The sequence below is a fragment of the Phyllobates terribilis genome, unplaced genomic scaffold (assembly GCF_046119375.1).
Source record: "Phyllobates terribilis strain yellow unplaced genomic scaffold, ASM4611937v1 Scaffold_11__3_contigs__length_659146591, whole genome shotgun sequence".
Taxonomy (NCBI): domain Eukaryota; kingdom Metazoa; phylum Chordata; class Amphibia; order Anura; family Dendrobatidae; genus Phyllobates; species Phyllobates terribilis.
Genome location: NW_027362771.1, coordinates 378,461,539 through 378,484,511, shown reverse-complemented (window position 1 = coordinate 378,484,511; position 22,973 = coordinate 378,461,539). Strand labels below are relative to the sequence as shown.

The 22,973-nt window shown below is 41.5% G+C and overlaps 1 protein-coding gene across 4 annotated transcripts in view; it reads left to right on the top strand.

The window, feature by feature from the left end:
* CHRNA7 (cholinergic receptor nicotinic alpha 7 subunit) overlaps positions 1-22,973 on the top strand; it is a 460,420-nt gene that overhangs the window by 398,703 nt on the left and 38,744 nt on the right. For all 4 annotated transcript variants that reach the window (XM_073652950.1, XM_073652949.1, XM_073652951.1 and 1 more), the window contains 2 exons: positions 7,905-7,991; positions 12,079-12,188. In XM_073652950.1, the coding sequence (XP_073509051.1) occupies positions 7,905-7,991; positions 12,079-12,188 (197 nt within the window). The remainder of the gene's footprint in view (positions 1-7,904; positions 7,992-12,078; positions 12,189-22,973) is intronic.

Genomic DNA, 22,973 nt, shown 5'->3' with positions numbered 1-22,973 from the left:
CATATAGTACAATGCCCCCCATAGCCTATTCAGTATAATGCACCCCCATATAGTATAATGTACCCCATAGCTCATACATTATAATGCACCCCATTCAGTATAATGCACCCCATTCAGTATAATGCACCCCATATAGTGTAATGTACCCCCACCCCCATTCAGTATAATGCACCTCCATTCAGTATAATGCACCCCATATAGTATAATGCACCCCCAAATAGTATAATGCACCCCATTCAGTATAATGCACTGAAGCTTCAGGTGATGCTCCCTCCTCCATCGCTTTCAACTGTATCGGCTGATGCCAATACAGTTGAGCTTGCAGAGGGGGCTCCAGTGGCAGTGCAGGGAGATCGTGTCTCCCTGCTCTGCCACAGACTTTAACTGTATCAGCGCATGCTGATACAGTTATAACTAGCGTAGCTCCGGGTGGGCACCTCAGAGCGCGGGGCCCCGGCTACACCCTTTGCCTCCCCGGTAATTACGCTATTGTGAGGTTATAATATAGCCTGCCTCTCTAGACACCTAATGGATTGGATCCATGGCTCTAGTCAACACTCAGCAGATCCATTGGAAAAAGGTTATGCTTTGCCCTAAACTTAAGTTCTACTCCACTCAAGGCAATCTATGTTGCCCTCCCAGATCAGACATTCCTCACTGTTCAGGGATACCATAGTAACATGGAAGTAAGTCAGGAAAATGTACAAATTATCACACAGAATCTCCAAATATTTCCTCTTTAGAATAATGTAGAATTTTTACAGGGAATGGAGAACAAACTATTTGAGCAGTGGAGGAGGAAAGGCATACAAAATATCTCCCATCTACTACATCCTTCAGAGCTGAGATACCTGAAAAGGGAGGAACTAATTAGAAAATTCCTTCTAAGATCTAATCAAATAATCCAATTCGAACCGATTAAACATATTTTTATGAACCAGCTAGACAATATCACTCAAGAAAACTCGTATGACATATTTGACTGCTTTTTAAGGGCTTTCATTGACTCGTCCTCTAGTTCCTCCTTATATGGCTGAATGAGGGATGAGTTGTTGGATATCCACCATAAGACTTTTTTTAACCATTGGGTGAAACAACTTAATGACCAGGACATAGGGTCTAAAATAAGAGGACGGTGGCTCAAAATATGCAAAATCATCCTGAATGCACTATGAAGAGAAATTCAATTTAAAATTATACATAGAGCTATTTATGCTTTTGGTCTTCCAAGCACACCCCTCAAACGAGATCTTTTACATGGTATTTGGGCTTGTACATACTTACAAAAAATTCTGGGAATTATTAGTTGCATTGAAAATATTTGTGAATTTAAACTACATCCCTCTCCCACTCTGATATTATTGGACGAGGGAAAACGATGGAGTACTAAACCTTCCATCCCCTCCCCAACCCCTTCATGTAATAATATTGCTTGCTAAGAGGTTGCTGCTCAAATATTGTCTGAAACCATCTGTTCCAACACTACAGGAACTCATAGCCAAACTGAATCATTTACTATATGTGGAAAGGCTTGATGCTGAGAAAAAGAGCGGACAAGTAAATATTTAAAAAATGGAAACAATTTATTTTGAAATACTGTAATTCAGAAAAAATATCTCAGATAGTTACAGCATTCATTACGTCCACATGGTATCATACGGAGAAACGAAAAGGCACTCTGGACAAACTAATGGTAGATGTCTACAGATTTCAACTCTATGACAATACCAGATTAATTTCTGCCCTAACATAAATCATTTGAAAGAAAAAGCAGGAAACTGTTTTCACAGAACAGCAATCGGTTTTACAACAACTAAGAGTTAAGCTAATTGTTAAGACCAAAATCAACCATGAAAATGTATACCAACACACCTGCATGCATGCATTAAAATGCTATCTACAATGTAAAGATATAATTTTTATCTTATTTGTTTTTTTGTTTACTTTATGCACAAAATCAACACAAAATATATTTTAAAAAAGAAAAGAAATTGCAAAAAACAATAGAGTTAAAAATCCATCTGTTCTTGAGAATGTAGAGAATTTCTAATAAAAGAAGAAGAAAAAGGCAAACTTTACATGCCAGAAATGCAACTTGTGACTCTGTTAGTGGAAAAGGTATGAAGTCTTCAGGAGAGAATAGCTACACTGAAGCTCATCAAAGAAGATGAAGATTTCCTGGACAGAGCAGAAGAATCTCTTCAGAATGTTGCAAGAGAAGAACTTTTCAGCATTCCTGCAGAAGCTAAAGACAGAGTAGAAATATCTATTCAGAATGTTCGAAGAGAAGCACCATTCAATGTACCAGTAGAAGAAGAAAAACGGAAGCATGTGACCCAAAGAAGCAGGAGGATGAGGAGGCAGTCAGCACCCATACCGTTGAAGAACCGCTACTGGGCTCTCACGCAGGACAACTATAAAGACGTACATTAAAAAAGTGCTTTGCCCACAAAAAAAAACACTCCAGAAAGAAATCAGAAGCCTCTTGAAGGGAAAAAAAGAAGCGCTGTGGTGAATAAGAAAAGGAGAGTGGTGGTTGTGAGGGATTCCCTACTAAGAAGAACATAAGCCGCTGTTTGAGTAAGAATACAAGGAGAGAAGAACAGAATACAAAAAGAGAAGAACAGGAAACTATTGTAGGTGTTTACTATAGGCCACCTAGACTGAAGATATGGAGAACTCTTTTTAGATCAGATGTCTCTGTTCTCAAAAAAGCATGACATAGTGATCATGGGAGATTTTAACCATCCAGTTATTTGTTGGGAATCTCTCTCAGGCAAAAGTAATGGGTCCAGAAAATTCTTATCGTCTCTTGCTGACAACTTTATCTTTCAAAAGGTAGAAGAGGGAACAATAGGATCTGCCATCTTAGACCTAATTCTTATCAACAAGAAGGAAATGGTTGAGGAATTAAAAGTGGCTGGGAATTTAACAGGCAGAGATCATGCTATCCTCGAATTTTGGATTACAAAAGGAGGATGACCAACGAGGACTCAGACTTTAAGGTTGGACTTCAGAAAGGCCGATTTTAATGGACTCAGGAGCTACAAAAGGTCCAATGACTGGATGTTCGAAAGGAAAGAAATGTCCAAGAAGGTTGGGAGATTTTCCTAAATTTAATTCTCACTGCACAATCAGTAACAATCCCAAAAAGAAGGAAGAATTGGAAGCATTTTAAGAGACAAAGATTGATGAATACAAAAAATCAACACTTGTTAAAAAGGTCAAAAGAAATGTATATTAAATGGAAAGAGGGGGACATATCTAAAGAAGAATATAATGCTGTCTGCATGGAATGAATGGCCAAAACCAGTAATGAAGTGAGGCTTGCAAGGGAGACCAAAAGAAATAAAAAAGGATTTTGAGGGTATGTCAAAAGCAAAAGAAAAGTCAAAGATCATTGGATTTTTACAGGATGAAAAGGGAGAAGTGGTCAAAAATGATGTTGAGAAGGCCAAACTTTTAAATTCCTATTTTGCATCTGTGTTCTCTAAGAAAGGAATTGTAACATCAACTGATCTTCACAGTGCTATCGAAGGAATAAAATAATCCACATTATCTATAAACAGAGAGATAGTGAGGGAACACATAGCTAATTTAAATGAATTTAAATCACCTGGTCCAGATAAATTACAACCTAGTGTACTGAAAGAGATAGTAGAGGAAATTGCTGAACCACTAGCCAGAATCTTTGAAAAATCCTGGAGAACAGGATAAGTCCCAGAAGATTGATTGGAGAAGGGCAAATGTCCCTATCTTCAAAAAAGGAAAGAAGATGGAGCCAGGAAATTACAGGCCAGTGAGCCTTACTTCTATACCAAGAAATATCTTTGAGCAAATTATTAAACAGCATGTATGTAAGTACTTGGATAAGAGTGCAATAATTAACCAGAGTCTGCATGGGTTTGTAGTAGCAAACATGTTATGCCAGACTAATCTAATTTCCTTCTATGATGGAATCAATGACGGGATGGATCAGGGAAATGCAGTAGATATATCTCGACTTCAGCAAAGCATTTGATAAAATATCTCATACTATCCTTATTGAAAAACTGACCAAGTATGGGATTAACAAGGCTATAGTTAGGTGGATTCATAACTAGCTAAGTGATCATATTAAAACATTCTGTATATGTTTTTTTAATTTTTCTTGCCCAGGTGTAGGACTTTCCATTTCTCCTTGTTAAAAAAAACATTCTTTTGTTGCTGCCCACAGTTCCAGTTTGTTTAGATTTTTTTGAATCCTCTCTCTCTCTTCTCTAGTATTAGCTATCCCTCCTAGCTTTGTGTCATGAGCAAATTTAATCAGCTTACCCTCAATCCCTTCATCTAAATTGTTGATAAACATGTTGAGCAACACAGGGCCCAGGACAGAGCATTGTGGTACCCCACTTGAGAAATTCTTCAAACTGGATGTGCAACCATTTATGACCACTCTTTGGGTTCGATCACTAAGCCAGTTATGAATCCACCTAACAGTTGCCTTGTCCATTCCATGGTTGGTCACTTTTTCAATAAGAATGGTATGATCACGTGACATTGTTATGTCACGCAATCCCTGCAAATCAGACATCAAGAGGAAGTGAGAGCTGAGGATGACGCTCACTTCCTATTGATGTCTGATTTGTCCGAAGGTGGGCAGCGTGAAGGCAGTGCTGATTGGCCACAGGAATCGCGTGACATAACAATGTGATGTGTTCCCCGGGAGAGGAGAGCGAGTGCCGACACCGCTGGAACAACGCTGGCACCAAAGGTGAGTATAAATGTTATTTTACTGGGGGGCAAACATGCCGATTGAGATGGGGTTGTCCGAGTAGTGGACAACCCCTTTAATGATCTATGAAACTGATTGAACTGTTGTACACTGATTACTCTCCTACTAAGGGTCCATTGCTGCCTGGACCCCTTATCACTGTTCTGCAATAGGAGATACTGTACTCAGCACGATCGTGGCTGTTAAACAACCACCTAACAGCCATGTGCAAGCTGATCGGCATTGCTAAATGGCCTGGTTAGAAAGGCCAGCCACAATACTATGCACACAGAATGATTATTTATAAGACCATTCCGATTAATAAAATATCATGTTTTCCATGTTTTCGTCAGCACATCAATTATTTACACAGGACATTGTCAAGGTAGCGTCATATAAGTAACTCACCCACAGCAGATGTCCACAAGACCCTCCAGCCACTGGGACCCCCCAACAGAGGTGATGATGAAGGCAGCGCTGTAAGCTCCTCTTTCAGGATACAATTAGTATGCTATGAAAAAATCACCTGACAAATTCCCTTTAAAGAGGTTCAGTAGTTTAAAAAAATGTTTTGCGAGTGTGAAAACACCACTTTTCTCACCGGTTACATCCCAACTGTCCCCGTGACAATGCTTTTTCTACATTGATGTAGTGATGATTTTACCAAAATTAGTAGTGGTTTGAGGGTTAAATGGTCATGAATGCTTGCTAGTGCCTTCCGCATGTAAAAAGAACATTTAGACGAGTATAAAGTGTGTTTTATTGGAATCAGTGTCTTCTAATTGTGTGCAGTCATTCCATCAAAGATAAAACTGACAGGCGATCTGTCACCGACAGGCAAACTGTAGTAAAGCAGCTGTCTCATGACACCACTCATCACATCTTACGAGAGGAAGGCTCTGTGGTAAATATCTGTCATCTCAGAAGCCTTGAAGAAAGTATTAGTAGTTATTGTATTATGCACTTCGATATACACAGTTTTTTTATGCAATTTTATGCTGATCCTCATATTTTATTTCTGTTTCTAAGTGTAAAGTACCACTTGGATATCGTTTAGAGATCAGCGGATAAGGCAAAATTAAAATTTGCCTGTTTGCGCAAATTTTTCTAGGAATTTCGATTTGACAAGAAGTTATTCTCCACAAATTGATTGTCCCTTATTAGATATCTAGACCCAGAGCATAATAACAGTAAGATGTAAAGCAAAAATAATTAAAAATATACTTATATTCACCTCAGCTCCTCATAGTCACACCTCTGAGCCTGAAGTTAGCATCACACTTCACAGGCATAAAGCCCGATTTTTGTATGCAGCCGGGATTTGCCTAAGCACGTCCCATATTCGGAGGGACGTGCTGGCATTGCTAAGATCTGGCTGCGTGTTATCATCACGTCACTGTTGACAGCCGGTCCCTCAGTCGCGATATTATTTATTTATTTTACTCACTTATATAACACCATTATTTCCATATACGATTAGTCCACAGGTACCTCACTCTCCCTCATTAGATTCACAACCACTAGGTATTAATCTAAATTAGTATTGTATATATACTCTGTGCTTGCCCCACTTACCTATGAACTTTCCCTGATGAAGCTGCAATAATGCAGCGATACGCGTGGGGTGTCTGGGTTACCCGAGTCACGAGACTTCATGGGTGATATGGTTTTCCTCCTAGCTTGTTGTTTTGATTACCTAATGCTGGTATAGGGCACCTCACCTAGCACAATGCATTATACCCACTCAGCCTTTATTGCTATAGCAGACCTATGGGCTATTTAACACACTTATTGTGGGCTTTTTTGCATATGGGGGGGGCAATACAATACTTCATTAATATATTTGACAATTTTATATTATTATTGCTCTTAATATTGTAAGAGATTGAACTTCATGATCTCTTTCATTATATTGTATATTCAGTTACAGCCTCCTCTTACTATCGATGTACTATTCCGATTTCACCATTATTGTACATATTGCATACTGTTTGCTATAGTCGATTGGTTTTGCATGTAATAACTATGACATCTATTATTGCCAGGATAATATACTATACTGTTTGCAATTAGTGCAGAGTGTGTGCCTTTTTTGTGTATATCTCATGGGCCAAGGCCCCACTTTCAATATTTGGTCAGTATTCGGTAAGTATTTTTTATCAGGAGTGGGAACCAAAACTAGGAGTGGGTGATAAATGCAGAATTGGTGACTTGTTTCTATTATACCTTTTCTCTGATTGTTCCACTCCTGGTTTTGGCTCCCACTCCTGAGAAAAAATACTGACCAAATACTGATAGTAGGGCCGTGGCCATACATTCTTGCTAGAGGTGGTTACATCAGACCACAATACTGCATCACGCAGTTTATACAATTTTGACCGTGACAAATTGGCCCATTATTTGCATCTTAATAGATGTGTTTCAAGTTTTGTACTTGCATTTTTATAGTTTTTAATTGATTGTACTTCAATAAAGTTTTGGTAGAGTTTAGATGTGTGCCTCAATATTGTGTTTCTTTTCTCTTCTCCATGTTGTCTATTATTGATACATGATGCCGCACCTTGTGGTTATATATAGGCTGTGCACCCATTTTCTATATGTTACACGTCCAATCCTCGTTGTATCTTCTTATCACTTTCACGAGCATGAATGCCCCCGGGCCTCTTAATGCTAGGCCAGGATTTCCAGCTCTGATACGACCTGGGACAGTTCTGCGCACGTGTGTATAAGGTCACAACTTCATAACGTCACGGCGTGTGCCTTGACCTTACGCGTGCATGGGATGAAATGTCCCAGGCCCGAGAATTTAGTGGTCACAGCGGTGATGAGAAGAAACGACGAGGACCGGTTAGATGACCTGAGGAGCGGACGAACCAGAGAGGTGCGTGGTAGGGTGAGAATAAGTATTTTTTTTAACATTTTGATGGGTTATTGCTGTTCAGTAAAATGGTGGCCACTGCTCAGCATTTCGCTGCATCTGAGCGGAAGCAAATTATAAAAAAATCCACATTTTGGTGAAAGCAGCTTTTTTAATAATCGAGTAGAATTCAATTTCACTCGAATATATTCTTTCATCTCTAGTATGATTTCTTCTGGATTGTGTCATTATTGTGTCATTCTGATTGTTCCTTTTTGTCTGTTTGTTTTTTAGGTATAACTGTGCTTTTATCTCTTACTGTATTCATGCTGCTAGTGGCGGAGATAATGCCAGCCACATCCGACTCAGTTCCGTTAATAGGTAATATTATTTATCTATGTAGAAAACATCAGACACATACATGATAATTAAAGATATAGATTAGAAAGGAAACCAATTTAAAGCTTTTCATGAATCCCTGAGCGATTCCTTTGCTCAAATTAGTCAATAATTAAATGATAGATCAGTATTGTGTTTCTGCATTAAGCAACATACAGACATAAAGTAATGTCCTATTTATGATATTTCTAGGGAAAATTGAACAACTCCGTAATAATGTAATGTGTTGCATATTGAGATATGCTATAGGTACAGCACCGTAAAATTGGATTAACACAGTATTTCATTGCAATTTGCCGAAATGGTATTTTCATAGGGCAGATGTACTAGGTTAGTGACTGGGAATTGCAGACAGCTTTAATGCAAGCTAATTTTTTCCAGCCATATTATGAGTGCCATACTCAGAAACCCTAAGTCCAAGTATTGCAGTGAGAATATAGATGCGAATAGCTGGCCATATTTGATCTTTAGTGTATGCTTTAGTGTATGCTTCAATAAAAATACATCTTTTAAATAGAGCAGTGGTTGAGCACGTACACTAATGTTCCACTCAAGATCTATGGGCTTTAGGCTATGTGCACACGATGCAGAAATGCTCAGGATTTTTTCCTGAGCGTTTCTGCATCTCCCTGGCAGAAAAAAACGCATGCAGATTGTACATGCGTTTTCCTGCCAGAGACATGCGGAAATGAAGCGGTCCCACTGACATTTCCGCATGCAGATTGACAAGCGCTTCCCAAGCGATTAGCATCACTTGGAAAGTGCTTGTGACAACTAGGTCACACTATATAAATCCATGCAAACAGCATGGATTTATATAGTGTGACCCGAGAGAGTGGTAAAAATAAAAAAATAAATGTATACTTACCCTCCGATAGCCCCCGGTGTCCCGCTCACTCCGTTCTCCCTTGCCGGCAACAGTGAATTGAAAGACCTGCCGACGTCAACGGCATGTGACCCGTCACATGACTCTGACGTTAGCGCAGGTCCTTCAACTCACTGCAAAGTGCCGGGAACCAAGCAGGAGCGGTGTGCGGGCCGACAGAAGGTAAGTATACATTTTTTTTTTATTTTATTCTTGTTTTTACAGCTTTTTTATGGTACCTGGGTGTGGAGGAGAGTCTCATCTTCTCCACACCCGGGTACCATCCGCACATTAAAACACGCCAATAACGCAAGTGCAAATGCAGTCTTGCGGTATTGGCGTGTTCTAATGCAACTCAATGGCGGCGAAAACGCCGCGTTTCCGCAAAATTAATGGACATGCTGCGGATTTTTGAGCGCAGCATAAACACTGCGGAAAAATCCGCAGCATGGGCACAGCACATGCGGATTTCCATTGCGGAACATTGCTGCCCTTCTACCATGCGTTTTTAATGCGTTTCCGCAGCTGCAAAAACGCCGCGGAAGCGCATTAAAAACGCATCGTGTGCACACAGCCTTATACAGATAACAGTATACCTCTCAGCTGTGTCTGTCATCCCTATAAACTTAAAATAGAACACCAATGTACAATCTCGAGTGCTGCCTATTCCAGTTGTGGGGCTCCAGGGATTAGCAAAGTTGTCATATTGGAACAAACATTTAAGGCTATGCTCTTACAATGCAGAAATGCTCCGGATTTTTCCTGAGCGTTTCTGCATCTCCCTGGCAGAAAAAACACATGCGGATTGTACATGCCTTTTTCCTGTCAGGGACAAGCGTAAGTGAAGTGTTCTTCACATGCATTTCCGCATGCGGGTTGACAAGCACTTTCCAAGCGATTTTAGCATCACTTGGAAAGTTCTTGACAACTTGGTCACACTATATAAATCCATGTAAACGGTATTGGTATTGGCTTAGGCTAAGTGCCCACGATGCAGAAATGCTGCAGATCTTTTCCGCATCTCCCTGGCAGGAAAAACGCATGTAGATTTTGCATGCGTTTTTCCTGCCAGGTAGAAGCGTTTGTCAAGCGTTTTTGCATACATTTCTGCATGCGGGTTATCAATCGCTTTTCCAAGCGATTTTAGCATCACTTGGAAAAGTGCTTGACAACTTGATCATACTCTATAAATCCATGAAACTGGCCTGGATTTATATAGTGTGACCAAGTTAATAGTTAAAAAAAAAAAAAAATGGTAAAAAATAAAAAATAAAGATTATACTTACCTTTCGATGGCCCCTGGTGTATTCTCCGCTGCGTCCGGTCTGTTGTATGGCTCATGGTGGTGTGAAAGGACCTTTCATGACATCATTTATTCATGTGACAGGTCACGCGACTGCCGGCGTGAGCTGTCACATGACTAAATGACGTCACCGCAGGTCCTTTTAGACCATCGCGAGCCGTACCAGAGACCAGATGTAGCGGAGAAAACACCGGGAGCCATCGGAAAGTAAGTATAATCTTTATTTTTTATTTTAAATTCTTTTTTTAACAGGTTCTGTGGTACCCGAGTCTGGAGGAGAGCCTCCTCTTCTCCAGACCCGGGTACCATCCGCACATTGAATCGCTTAATATCCGCATGTGCACATGTGCTCATGCGGATATTATGCGATTCAATGCAAGTCAATGGCAGCAGTTACGCTGCGTGTCCGCAAAATAATGGGCATGCTGCGTATTTTTCCGCAATGATAATCCGCAGCGGAAATGTCCTCAGCATGTGCACAGCACATGCGGATTATCATTGGGGACCATGGGGCACGTATTACCAAGCGTTTTTTAAGCGTTTTTGCTGCGGAAATTCCACGGCAAAAACTCTTGAAAAACACATAGTGGGCATGCAGCCTTTAGGTGCATGTTTACCATTCATTGGAATGCTCGTCCACAATAATTGTACAGACTAAACAGGCTACAAATCACTTGATGAATGAGCAAAATGCTTAGTTGGGAGAAATTATCTTTTGATTTGTACAGAAGGTCATCATTCTCGGCAGCGTATTGTCCTGCGTAAACAGGACTTGTGCTTCCGAGAACAATGCAAGCCTACTGTACGTATGTGTACTGGACCATCTATTACTGATTGTTCAGTGCATATCTGAAGCATGGTTGGCCTATGTAAACATGTTTGTCGTTTAACTCTGCATATCGCACAGTGTGAATGAACCTTTATTCCCTTTTCCTCATTTAAAATACATGCACATGTGGCACAACGAGCTTACATCAGCATTTGGGAGGGAGATGGAGGTCAAGAGAAATGAATGTTTAGTTGACATTGATTGAGGCACCTTAGACTCAAAATCACTTGGCATTTTTAGATTACTAGGTGAGAAAATGTTGTTCCATACAATGGATAAAATAGCTGTTTTGACTGTTTATATTTTTAATTAATCAATATAGCCTTAGACCTTAATCAGACGCCTGTTTTTCATGTTTCATTTTACATGTTCTTCATAGATAGACTATTATGGGTATGTGTGCTATGTGTCTATTCACATGTTGGTGTTTTTTCGCACATTGAGTAGTTCTCAAAAAAATAAAACAGTCCATTTTTAATACGAGTGACAGATAAAAGATAAAACCGGCCAATGTAAGTCTATTAGTTCATGAAAATCATGGACTGTACACAGTTGCAATAAATAGGATATTCTTTGCAACTTTTTTTTTTTTTTTCATATGAGAAAATCACAGATGAAAATGATGGTAAAAACCGAATAATTGATTAAACACTTATTTAAATCGGAACCAGCACACTGATGAAATTCGTACCCTTTTTCTTTGCGTAAAAGGATAATAATTGATGTATGAATGGGGCTTAAGTTATTCAGAAACCACATTATATATAATATGATGTATTTATTGTGACCAGACTGGTTCTCATTACAGGCATTGCGCAATGGTAAAAAGTACACAAAACTATGTCTATAGAGTCTCCTTATTGAAGGTAGCTAGAGCTGCCATATTGGTCATTGCCCAGCCCCATTAATGAGACTTGCAATATGACCAAAGATATTAGCCAAACTAAAAATTCATATAGAGACAGGCATTTTGGGGAACTTACCCCTCAACAGTACAAAGTATGTAATATAAAATAAATTGCATCTTTAACCATATGTACTCATTCTGTTTTTTCATTATTATGTTTTGCAGCTCAGTACTTTGCCAGTACAATGATAATTGTAGGTCTCTCTGTGGTTGTAACCGTTATTGTCCTTCAATATCACCATCATGACCCACATGGAGGAAAAATGCCAAAATGGGTATGTTCATCAATTGTTCATATCTAATTTTTAAACATGCATTAAGAAATCTATTAGAGAGAATTTACTGTATGATTATGAGTTACATAAATGCTGAACGGCTAGGCAGCAGCCAAATAGGTCTGGACAGCTGTCTATAAAGGGGTTAGGCTTCAAGTCGGCACTCTATGTGACTGCAAACTTGTGAATCCTCACATCAAGTGAACTGATCACTGTGAGGATTCTCCGGTTCTGGGAGTGGGCAGTCATGAGACCTCAAGTATGCGATTTTCATACTTGCGGCCACATTCCTACTAGACTGTATCTGGCCTCTCTCAATACACTTGCATTAAGTGAGGCCGCGTCGATCTTATTCAGAATGTTACCACATAAATGCAAATCACATACCAGCAGTTACGTGCCCGTTGCTCCTGGTTTCGGCACCGGAGAATCTTCACAGTGCGTGCAATGTAAGGATTCACAAGTCTGCAGTCACATAGAGTGACAGCAAACTTGTAGTTTAAGGCTGGACAAACCCTTTAAGCAGGACCACCACTAAAGGGTGATATTTATTAATATTTCTGCTCCTTTACTTTGTGGGCCAGCCATGTCCATAACTTGCAAGAGTGACTGGTGTTCGTGCAGCTCCATCTGCTCATCTGCGTAGTGAATGAGTTTAGGAGCTGCCTGCTAATTACAATAATTAGGTTAGTCCATAATTTGGACCAAAATTGCACATGCTGCAATTTTTTTCAATGCAGACCTGAGGTTTGTGTGGTAAATAACCCATGTCACTACACATAGACTAACATTGGTCTATGTTATGTCTGGGCGAAGTCCATTGTGTGGACTGAAAGTAGAGTTGTCTGGATGTAGCCCATCAATATGTCCTATCAATACGTTAGAAAAATTGGGGTGGGGGTTGCCATTGACAGAAGGGAAATTGTATCCCTGCTAGAAAGTATCTTGAAATATTAATAGGAAAATGACTTCATCTCTCTAAATACAGCATATTTGTAAATCAATTGGAAATACTTTTCCTCCTGATGTGTCTTCAAATTGCTTCTTGCGTAGTGATTGTAAGATGCAGCATGGGGTTACAGTATTTTTAAAGCTCATGTGGCTGCAAGTGCAATTAAAAATGACTTGCTTACAAACAGGAAGGAAAATCAGCATGTGCAGAATAATTTTAACTAGTACAGTATAATTTAAGGTATCCTGCATTCTGTTCATGTATGAAAACATTTACATTCACATTTGTAAGCTTTGCAACCAAGTATACTACAAACACCAGAACTCTGAACAGACGTTTCTGTTTCACAGTATGGAAATGAGCACTTACTAATGCTGATACTTACTAAGATTTAGCAGGAAAAAGTATGAATTATTCTGTGTTCATTTACATATATTGGATCAATTTAATTACAGACCCAAAGCTAATATATACAAAACCTAAATTAAAGTGATTGTTTTTAATGAGAAAAAAAAAGTATTTTTTCCTAATGAAACAGTGTACCTGAGAGTAATGGGAAGGGTGCATGCATTTATAACATTGTTTACCAATGTTTGACCACTTATTATATACACATTCAAAAAATATGATCAATGTCCTTAGTACAATATAAAAAATGTGAGGAAAAGGCAAATTAATACATAACGATAGCCTTTCATGTATTGGTGGGTGAGTAAATAATATAAAATACACTTGGAGTATGAAAAAATGCAAAAATGTGAACATGGAGTCAAAGTCTATTGGATAGTAGAGGTATTATGCAGTATATATGTCCATATATTATATAAATCCTATAAGTAAAAAGCACCACATTTGGCAGATTTCTTCTGTGGGCATTGAGTTGATGAGTAAAAGCAAAGCGCTTTATACCGTTCCACTACTTCTACCCATCTCAGGACTATATCAGCCAGGGCCATGCCAAAAATGTCAGACTATTCCCAATGTCTATGTCTTTGACTCTGGTTTCAAATGTCTCCATTGTTTTGCTTAATTTGGAAGCATACAGCTCAAAGCAATTATTAATACATTTGGAATCTTTATTGATAATACTTCACTCTGAGTATATCTTGCAATTTTTGCTCTCCAATACATTATGGTATCACTACAATGATTAAAGGGATTTTCCCACGAACAAAAGTTCATTTTAATCAATGGCTGTGTCTGACCATGTACGGAACACGGTCTGATCATACCACAGCTCCTGGGCAGGGGAGGAAGCAAAATAGTATACAGACATTACAGCTGGGGATCACAGAGGAGTCATTTTGTGAGGTAAAATATTGTTTAAAAACAGGCAGTGAAATATTTTACCTCACAAAATGAATCCTCTGTTATCCCCTGCTGTAATGTCTGTATAGTCTTTGCTTCCTCCCCTGCCCAGGAGATGTGGTATGTTCTGTACATGGTCAGACGCAGACAAATTTTAAATTAACTTTTGTTCGTGGGAAACCCCTTTAATTTCCCTTTTCCAATATTACTCTTCTACATGCTGAATCTGATTATTTTGCTGTTCCCTTATCAAGCATACAGTGGGTACAGAAAGTATTCAGACCCCTTTAAATTTTTCACTCTTTGTTTCATTGCAGCCATTTGGTAAATTCTAAAAAGTTCATTTTATTCTCATTTAAGTACACTCTGCACCCCATCTTGACTGAAAAAAAAAACAGAAATGTAGAAATTTTTGCAAATTTATTAACCCCTTAAGGACCCTGGGATTTTCCATTTTTGCATTTTTGTTTTTTTGCTCCCCTTGTTCCCAGAGCCATAGCGTTTTTATTTTTTGGTCAATATGGCCATGTGAGGGCTTTTTTTTTTGCGGGATGAGTTGTACTTTTGAACGAAATTACTGGTTTTACCATATCGTGTACGGGAAAACGGGAAAAAAATTCCAAGTGCAGTGAAATTGCAAAAAAAGTGCAATACCACAGATGTTTTTTTTTACATTTTTTTTACTACGTTCACTGAATACTAAAACTAACCTGCTATTCTTATTCTCCAGGTCATTATGAGTTCGTAGATACCAAACATGTATAGGTTCTTTTTGTTTAAGTGGTGAAAAAAAAATCCAAAGTTTGCTTAAAAATAAAAATGGCGCCATTTTCCAAGACCCGTAGCGTCTCCATTTTTCTGGAGGGCTTATTTTTTGCGTGCCAAGCTGAAGTGTTTATTGATACCATTTTGGGGTAGATCCGATTTTTTCATCGCCCGTTATTGGATTTTATTGCAATGTTGCGGCGACTAAAAAACTTAATTCTGACGTTGAGAATTTTTTTCTCGTTACGCCGTTTATCGATAGGATTAATTCTTTTTTTATATTGATAGATCGGGTGATTCTGAATGCGGAGATACCAAATATGTGTATGTAGGTTTTTTTTTAATTATTTTATTTTGAATGGGGCGAAAGGGGGGTGATTTAAACTTTTATATTTTTTATTTATTTTTTTTATTTTTAAAAACATTTTTTTTACACTTTTTGCATGCTTCAATAGTCTCCATAGGAGACTAGAAGCAGCAACTGTCCGATTGCCTCTGCTACATAGAGGTGATGAGCAGATCACCTCTATGTAGCAGAAATGCTTCTGTGCTATGAGTGCCGACCACTAGGTGGCGTTCATAGCGATCAGTACATGACAACCACTGGGGTCTGCTGCAGACCCAGGGTTGTCATGCCCACCCATCAGTGACCCGCGATCACGTGACGGGGTCACCGATGGGTGGCGTAAGTGACGCACTTCCGGCACGGCGCTGTTAAATGCCGCTGTCAGAGATTGACAGCGGCATTTAACAAGTTAACAGCCGCGGGTGGATCGCGATTCCACCCGCGGCTGTTGCGGGCACATGTGAGCTGTAAGAATCAGCTGACATGTGCCCGGTTCAGTGTGGGCTCAGCGCCAGAGCCTGCGCTGAACAAGGGGTGATAGCCTGGTGCATACTATTATGCCCCAGGCTGTAAAAGAAAAACTGAAATATCACATGGTCATAAGTATTCAGACTGTTTGCTCAGACACTAATATTTAAGTCACTTGCTGTCCATTTCCTTGTGATCCTTCTTGAGATGGTTCTACTCCTTCATTGGAGTCCAGCTGTGTTTAATTAAACTGATAGGACTTGATTTGGAAAGGCACACAACTGTTTATATAAGACCTCACAACTCACAGTGCATGTCAGACCGAGCTCAAAAGAAACTGCCCAAGGAGCTCAGAGACAGAATTGTGGCAAGGCACAGATCTGGCCAAGGTTACAAAAGAATTTCTGCATTGCTCAAGGTTCCTCAGAGCACAGTAGCCACCATAATCTTTAAATGGAAGAAGTTTGGGACCACCAGTAGTCTTCTTAGACCTGGCCATCCAGCCAAACTGAGCAATCCTGGGAGTAGAGCCTTGGTGAGAGAGATAAAGAACAACCCCGAGATCACTGTGGCTGAGCTCCAGATATGCAGTATGGAGATGGGAGAAAGTTCCACAAAGTCAACTATCATTGCAGCCCTCCACCAGTCGGACCTTTATGGCAGAGTGGCCCGACGAAAGCCTCTCCTTATTGCAAGACATATGAAAGCCTGCATAGAGTTTGCTCAAAAACATATGAAGGACTCCCAGACTATGAGAAATAAGATACTCTGGTCTGATGAGACAAAGATTTTTGGTGATAATTCTAAGCGGCATGTGTGAAGAAAACCAGGCACTGCTCATCAACTGCCCAATACAATCCCAACAGTGAAACATGGTGGTGGCAGCATCATGCTATGGGGGTGTTTTTCAGCTGCAGGGACAGGACAACTGGTTGCAATTGAAGGAAACATGAATGCGGCCAAGTACAGAGATATCCTGGATGAAAACCTCTTCCAGAGTGCTCTGGACCACAGACTTGGCCGAAGGTTCACCTTCCAACAAGACAATGACCCTAAGCGCACAGCTAAAATAAAGTAGTGGCTTCAGAACAACTCTGTGACAATTCTTGACTGGCCCCGCCAGAGCCTGACCTAAACCCAATTGAGCATCTCTGGATAGACCTGAAAATTGCTGTCCAACAACGTTCACCATCCACCCTGATGTAACTGGAGATGATCTGCAAGGAAGAATGGCAGAGGATTCACAAATCGAGGTGAGAAAAACTTGTTGCATCATTTCGAAGAAGACTCATGGCTGTACTACAGTAGCTCAAAAGACTGCTTCTACTCAATACTGAGCAAAGGGTCTGAATACTTATGACTAGTGATGAGGGAGCACTAAAATGCTCGGGTACTCGTTGCTCGGTTCGAGCAAATTGGAATACTCGGGTGCTCGACCCAAGCAACGAGCCCAATGTAAGTCTATGGGAAACACGAGCATTTTTCAGGCGGCTCTCCCCGGCGGTCTGCAGAAGGCCTAAAAATCGATGGGAACAGTGCTCAAATGACATGGGAACAGCATGGGGAAGACCCCTGGAAGCATCTCTGACTCCCAGATCACTGCTGTCAATAACGTGGTCAGAGTATTACACCACTTTTACGGACTCACAATAAAACGAAACCACAATGGATTTTCCTGGAAATATGTTAAGGAACCTCCTTTCCAGGGTAATGACTTGTATATAAGGCAAAATAAATAACCAAAGCCAAAAATACTCCTCTACAACTTGGACTATGTTCACACGTAGCGATTTTGATGCGTTTTTGCACTTTTGCATTGCTTTCAACCAAGACAAATGCATTCACCAGGAAATGTCATTTTAACATTTTACAACCTTATCTGGCCATGTGGTGTGTGACACATCATCAGACACATGCATACAGTGCTGAAAAGACATGGAAACAGCATGAGGAAGACCTCTGGAAGCATCTCTGACTCCCAGGTCACTGCCTAAAAGTGTGCCAATCATAAGTGATCCTTGGCGCATGCGAAGATGCCTCCCGCCATGCACCTGTCGCTGCAGACTTGCAACAATCACCGTCCACGTCCTTGTTCCACTGCAGCGTTCAGTTGTCCCTACCCCATTCCTTGGAATGCAAGCGCAAGTATGCAGGCAGCCACCCACCCACCCACAGGCTGCAATACTATACTGCCAAATTTTTGACAGCTGCTTGCAGTTGAAATGTGGCCTTTTATGCTCGTGGAGGCGGGAGCTTTTCACAACCTCATGCCGGCGGCGGCCGAGTGTCTATACTCGGTCCCCAGCCGCCACTATATTTCCCGGTATCGCCACTGCCTTCCACAAGCACGGGTCCCACAACATTACCCGTGCCCTCCCCAGTGCACTTACTGGGAAGGACCGCCTAACCACAAACACGTGGACAGGTGAATGTGGCCAGGGATGGTACGGAGCCAGTCCACAACTTTTTTGGCTGAGAGTTGTATTTAGCTCGGTGAAAGGACTGGCATAGAGGGAAACCGTATGTACCCTGCGTTTCATTTCTCCCAGGAAGTCCTGTAATTGAGCTTGTTGCAGAAGCAATGGCAGCCCGTCCAACATCAACTCGCACTTGTCGGTGGTGCTTTGACACACACACATCTTTCTTTGCGCATTTAATTTCTTGAATACAGAGTTGGACAATAGCCTGATCTGTAATGCGTTTTGAGAAATAACATGCATAAGCATGGCCGATCCACATTAAAAAAGCAGCCACAGAGTGTCTGGGAACCTTCCCCCACACTTTTCTTAGCCAGGGATGCTTTTCGGCAGGGTTGGACTGGCCCACCAGAGAACTGGAGACTCCTCCGGCGGGCCCTGGCTTCTCCTTCAGGAGAGTTCATAGTGCCGAGGTGAGGCCATGATGATGATAGAGGCCACCATCTGCTTAGTTTTCTGTTACTTGGAATGCAAGCGCAAGTATGCAGCCAGCCACCCACCCACCCACAGGCCGCAACATTAAACTGCCAGATTTCTGGGCAGCTCTTTGCACTTGAAATATGGCCTTTTAAGCTCATGGAGGCGGAAGCTTTTCACAACCTCATGCCGGCGACGGGCGGGTGTCCATACTCGGTCCCCAGCCGCCACTATATTTCCCGGTATCGCCTCCTCCTTCCACAAGCACGGGTCCCACAACATTACCCTTGCCCTCCCCAGGGCACTTATGGGAAGGACCGCCTAACCACAAACATGTGGACAGGTGAATGTGGCCAGGGACGGTTCGGAGCCAGTCCACAACTTTTTTTGCTAAGAGTTGTATTTAGCTCGGTGAAAGGACTGGCATAGAGGGAAACCGTATCTACCCTGCGTGTCATTTCTCCCAGGAAGTCCTCTAAAGCTGCTTGCACTTGAAATATGGCCTGAACATTACTGCTGGTACTTTGCTGTGGGAATTTGCTTGCCTCCAACCAGCCTGGATTATTTCCAGCAAACTATGGTACGACGCCATGGTATTAGCACTGCCCCCAGTACCAGTAGCGAAGCCATCCCCAATTTCCTTCTCAGGAATTTTATTTGGTAGATTGAGTGGCTGCCCAAATACATTTTCTCACAAAGGAGCTGAAGATAGAGTGCCAGTAGGTGCAAGTTTCTCCAGCCTGTTAGATATTAGAGGGTGAACGGCAGCACATTGGATCAGTGGTTAGCACTGAAGCCTTTCAGCGCTGGGATCCTGGGTTCAAATCCCAGCACGGACAACATCTGCAATGACTTTTTATGTTCACCCCGTGTTTGCGTGTGTTTCCTCCTCAGTAAAAAAGAAGCCATAGAGTGTCCGGGAACCTTCCCACGCACTTTTCTTAGCCAGGACTGCTTCTCAGCAGGGCTGGTGTGCCTTGGCTTCTACCTCAGGAGAGTTCATGATAGCGCTATCTTTGCAGCTCCTATGGGGCTCTTGAGCGGGTGAGAAAGGTTAGCCCTCAGAATCAAATCCTCTGGTGGGCACAATGTTTTTCAATCTGAAACAGCTTTTCAGTGGGAGTTGTATTTCACCACAGCCATATTCTTTAGCTTGGTGAAAGGACTGGCATAGAGGGAAACCATATCTACCCGGCTGTTATTTCTCTGTCACCAGGTTCCGCCCATTGTCACTCACGACCATGCCTGGCTGTATGTTCAGCGGTGAGAGCCACAGATCAGACTGCTGTGTTACAGCTTTCAACAACTCTGCAGCACTGGGCGGTTTGTCAATTAAGCATTAAGCATGTTATCTTCAGCACAGCCTGTTGCAGCTTGGCAAAGGCAGTGCTGCAGTGCTGTCAGCTTGTGACTGATGTGATCATTTCGGAGATGGAGGAGGAGGTGCATGAGCTGAACAATGTGATTACATTGAGGTTAAATTGGTGACGCTGTTTTTATGCTAAAGAAAGATCCTATTGTTTTGGGTTTTTTTACGTTATTTTTTAAGACAAATGCATTCAATGGGAAATGTCATTTTAACATTTTACAACCTTATCTGGCAATGTGGCGTGTGACATATCATCAGACACATCCTTTTTTATATATGATGGAGGGACTCTGAAAGTCATAAAGCCTATTTTTACAGGGACATCAGACGACCCTTACTATTCTTAAAAGGCCAGCAGTCGGCTATAGCTATTGTTAGAGAGCCATCAGCCGGCTATGCTTTGTTGTTCTCATTATTAACAAGTGGGTCTCCTATACTGTTATTGCGTATCCAGTGACTGCAAGGGCTGCCAATAATTTGGACGCAATCCAATACCCCTTTGAAGAGACATAGAGGAGGGTCTCAGTAAAAAAAAATGTTCCTATTATAAAGGAGCGAGTCTTCTATAGTTGTAATGCCCATGCTATGACTGCAAGGGCGGCCAAAATTTGGGAAAAACCCCACTAAGAATTTAAAGACACACAAAGCAGGGCCACAGTAACAAGGTACGACATGTTCCCGTTAGAAAGGAGAGGGTCTACTATACAGTTATAGGGTATGCAGTGAGTCCAACGGCTGATCAATTTTAGGAAAAACCCCACTAAGAATTTAAAGACACACAGAGCAGGGCCACAGTAACAAGTACGACATGTTCCCATTAGAAAGGAGAGGGTCTGCTATACAGTTATAGGGTATGCAGTGAGTCCAACGGCTGACCAATTTTAGGAAAACTCCACTAAGAATTTAAAGACACACAGAGCAGGGCCACAGTAACAAGGTACGACATGTTCCCATTAGAAAGGAAAGGGTCTGCTATACAGTTATAGGGTATACAGTGAGTCCAACGGCTGACCAATTTTAGGAAAAACGCCACTAAGAATTTAAAGACACACGGAGCACGGCCACAGTAACAAGTATGACATGTTCCCATTAGAAAGGAAAGGGTCTGCTGTACAGTTATAGGGTATGCAGTGAGTCAAACGGCTGACCAATTTTAGGAAAAACCCCACTAAGAATTTAAAGACACACAGAGCAGGGCCACAGTAACAAGTACGACATGTACCCATTAGAAAGGAGAGGGTCTGCTATACAGTTATAGGGTATGCAGTGAGTCCAACGGCTGACCAATTTTAGGAAAAACCCCACTAAGAATTTAAAGACGTATAGAGCAGGGCCACAGTAACTTTTATGTTCTGCTACCAGAGCTAAGGAAAGAGAGGAGATCTGTCCCTACGATAGAACTCAGCTTAATCCCTACAATGTAACAGGGGACCTGATCCTGCGATCAGACCTGCTAAAGTCCTAAGCTAGTCTGTACGGAGACCTATAGATGTGGGGAAGGAATCCCTGCAAGTACTAAGGACTGGGAGGAAAATGGGACACCTCCTAACAGAAATAGTAGCAGACAGACGAACAAACAAAATAAATAGAACATAGAGGTCCGTAGACCAAGCAAACTAACAGAGTTAGATACAGAGCACAGGCTAGCTAGAAAGTAGTTACACAATGAAGTCCAGCAAAGCCAGAAGGGCGGAGCAGGATTAAATAGGCCAATAAGGTCATGTGACCAGCAAAGGAAAAAAACCTAAGAGCAAGGTTCTAACAGTAACAAGGTACGACATGTTCCCATTAGAAAGGAGAGGGTCTCCCATAGTGTTGGCTTAAGCAGTGAATGCAAGGGCTGCCAAAAATTTGGAGGCACTTCAGTGCCCCTTGGAAGAGACGTGGAGGAGGGCCTCATAAAAAATGTTCCCATTAGAAAGGAGCGGGCCTCCTATACTTGTAATGCCCATGCACTAAGTGTATGGGCTGACAAACATTTTCCCCTGGGGGGTATACATGAACATACTGTAAAAAAAATTTTTTCACAGGCATCATAAACACCCTTTAAAAAAATTAAATGGGTGTTGCATCACAGACCACGGTCACCCTGGTGATATGGTGGTGGAGGATGAGGAGAAGAAGGAGGACAAGAGCAAATAGCCAAAATCAGGAAGCGTATACCCATGTGTGGGTGTGAAAAGGTGCATGGGAATACACCTCCCAAGAAAAGACACTGGATTTGAGTTTATGTTACGCTGCTATCATTCGGTGGTGTTGACAAGTCTGGCCCAATCCAGCCCTTGTTCATTTTTATAAGAGTCAGCCTGTCAGCATTTTCAGTTGACAATTATAATTCCACCAGCAGCACTAAAAACCCGCTCTGATAAAAAGCTGGCGGCAGGGCAGGCCAGGCATAGAGAGCCAGTTCTTTTCACGTATCCAGCTTGGATACCCAATAATTGTAAGGCACAGAGGAATCACGGAGGACGTTGGTACGGTCGGCAAGGTACTCCCTCAGCATCTTCCCAAACTTTGCACTCCCTGTGAGAGTACCCCGCGCCTCAGGGCCTGTGTGATGGGAGGGTCTGAGAAAACTCTCCCAGAACTTTGACAGTGTTCCCCTGCCTCTGCTGGATTGAAGTTGTGTCTCTCTTGCCTGTACTCCTTGGTTGTCCAACGAAGTGTGCCCTCTGCTGCCAGC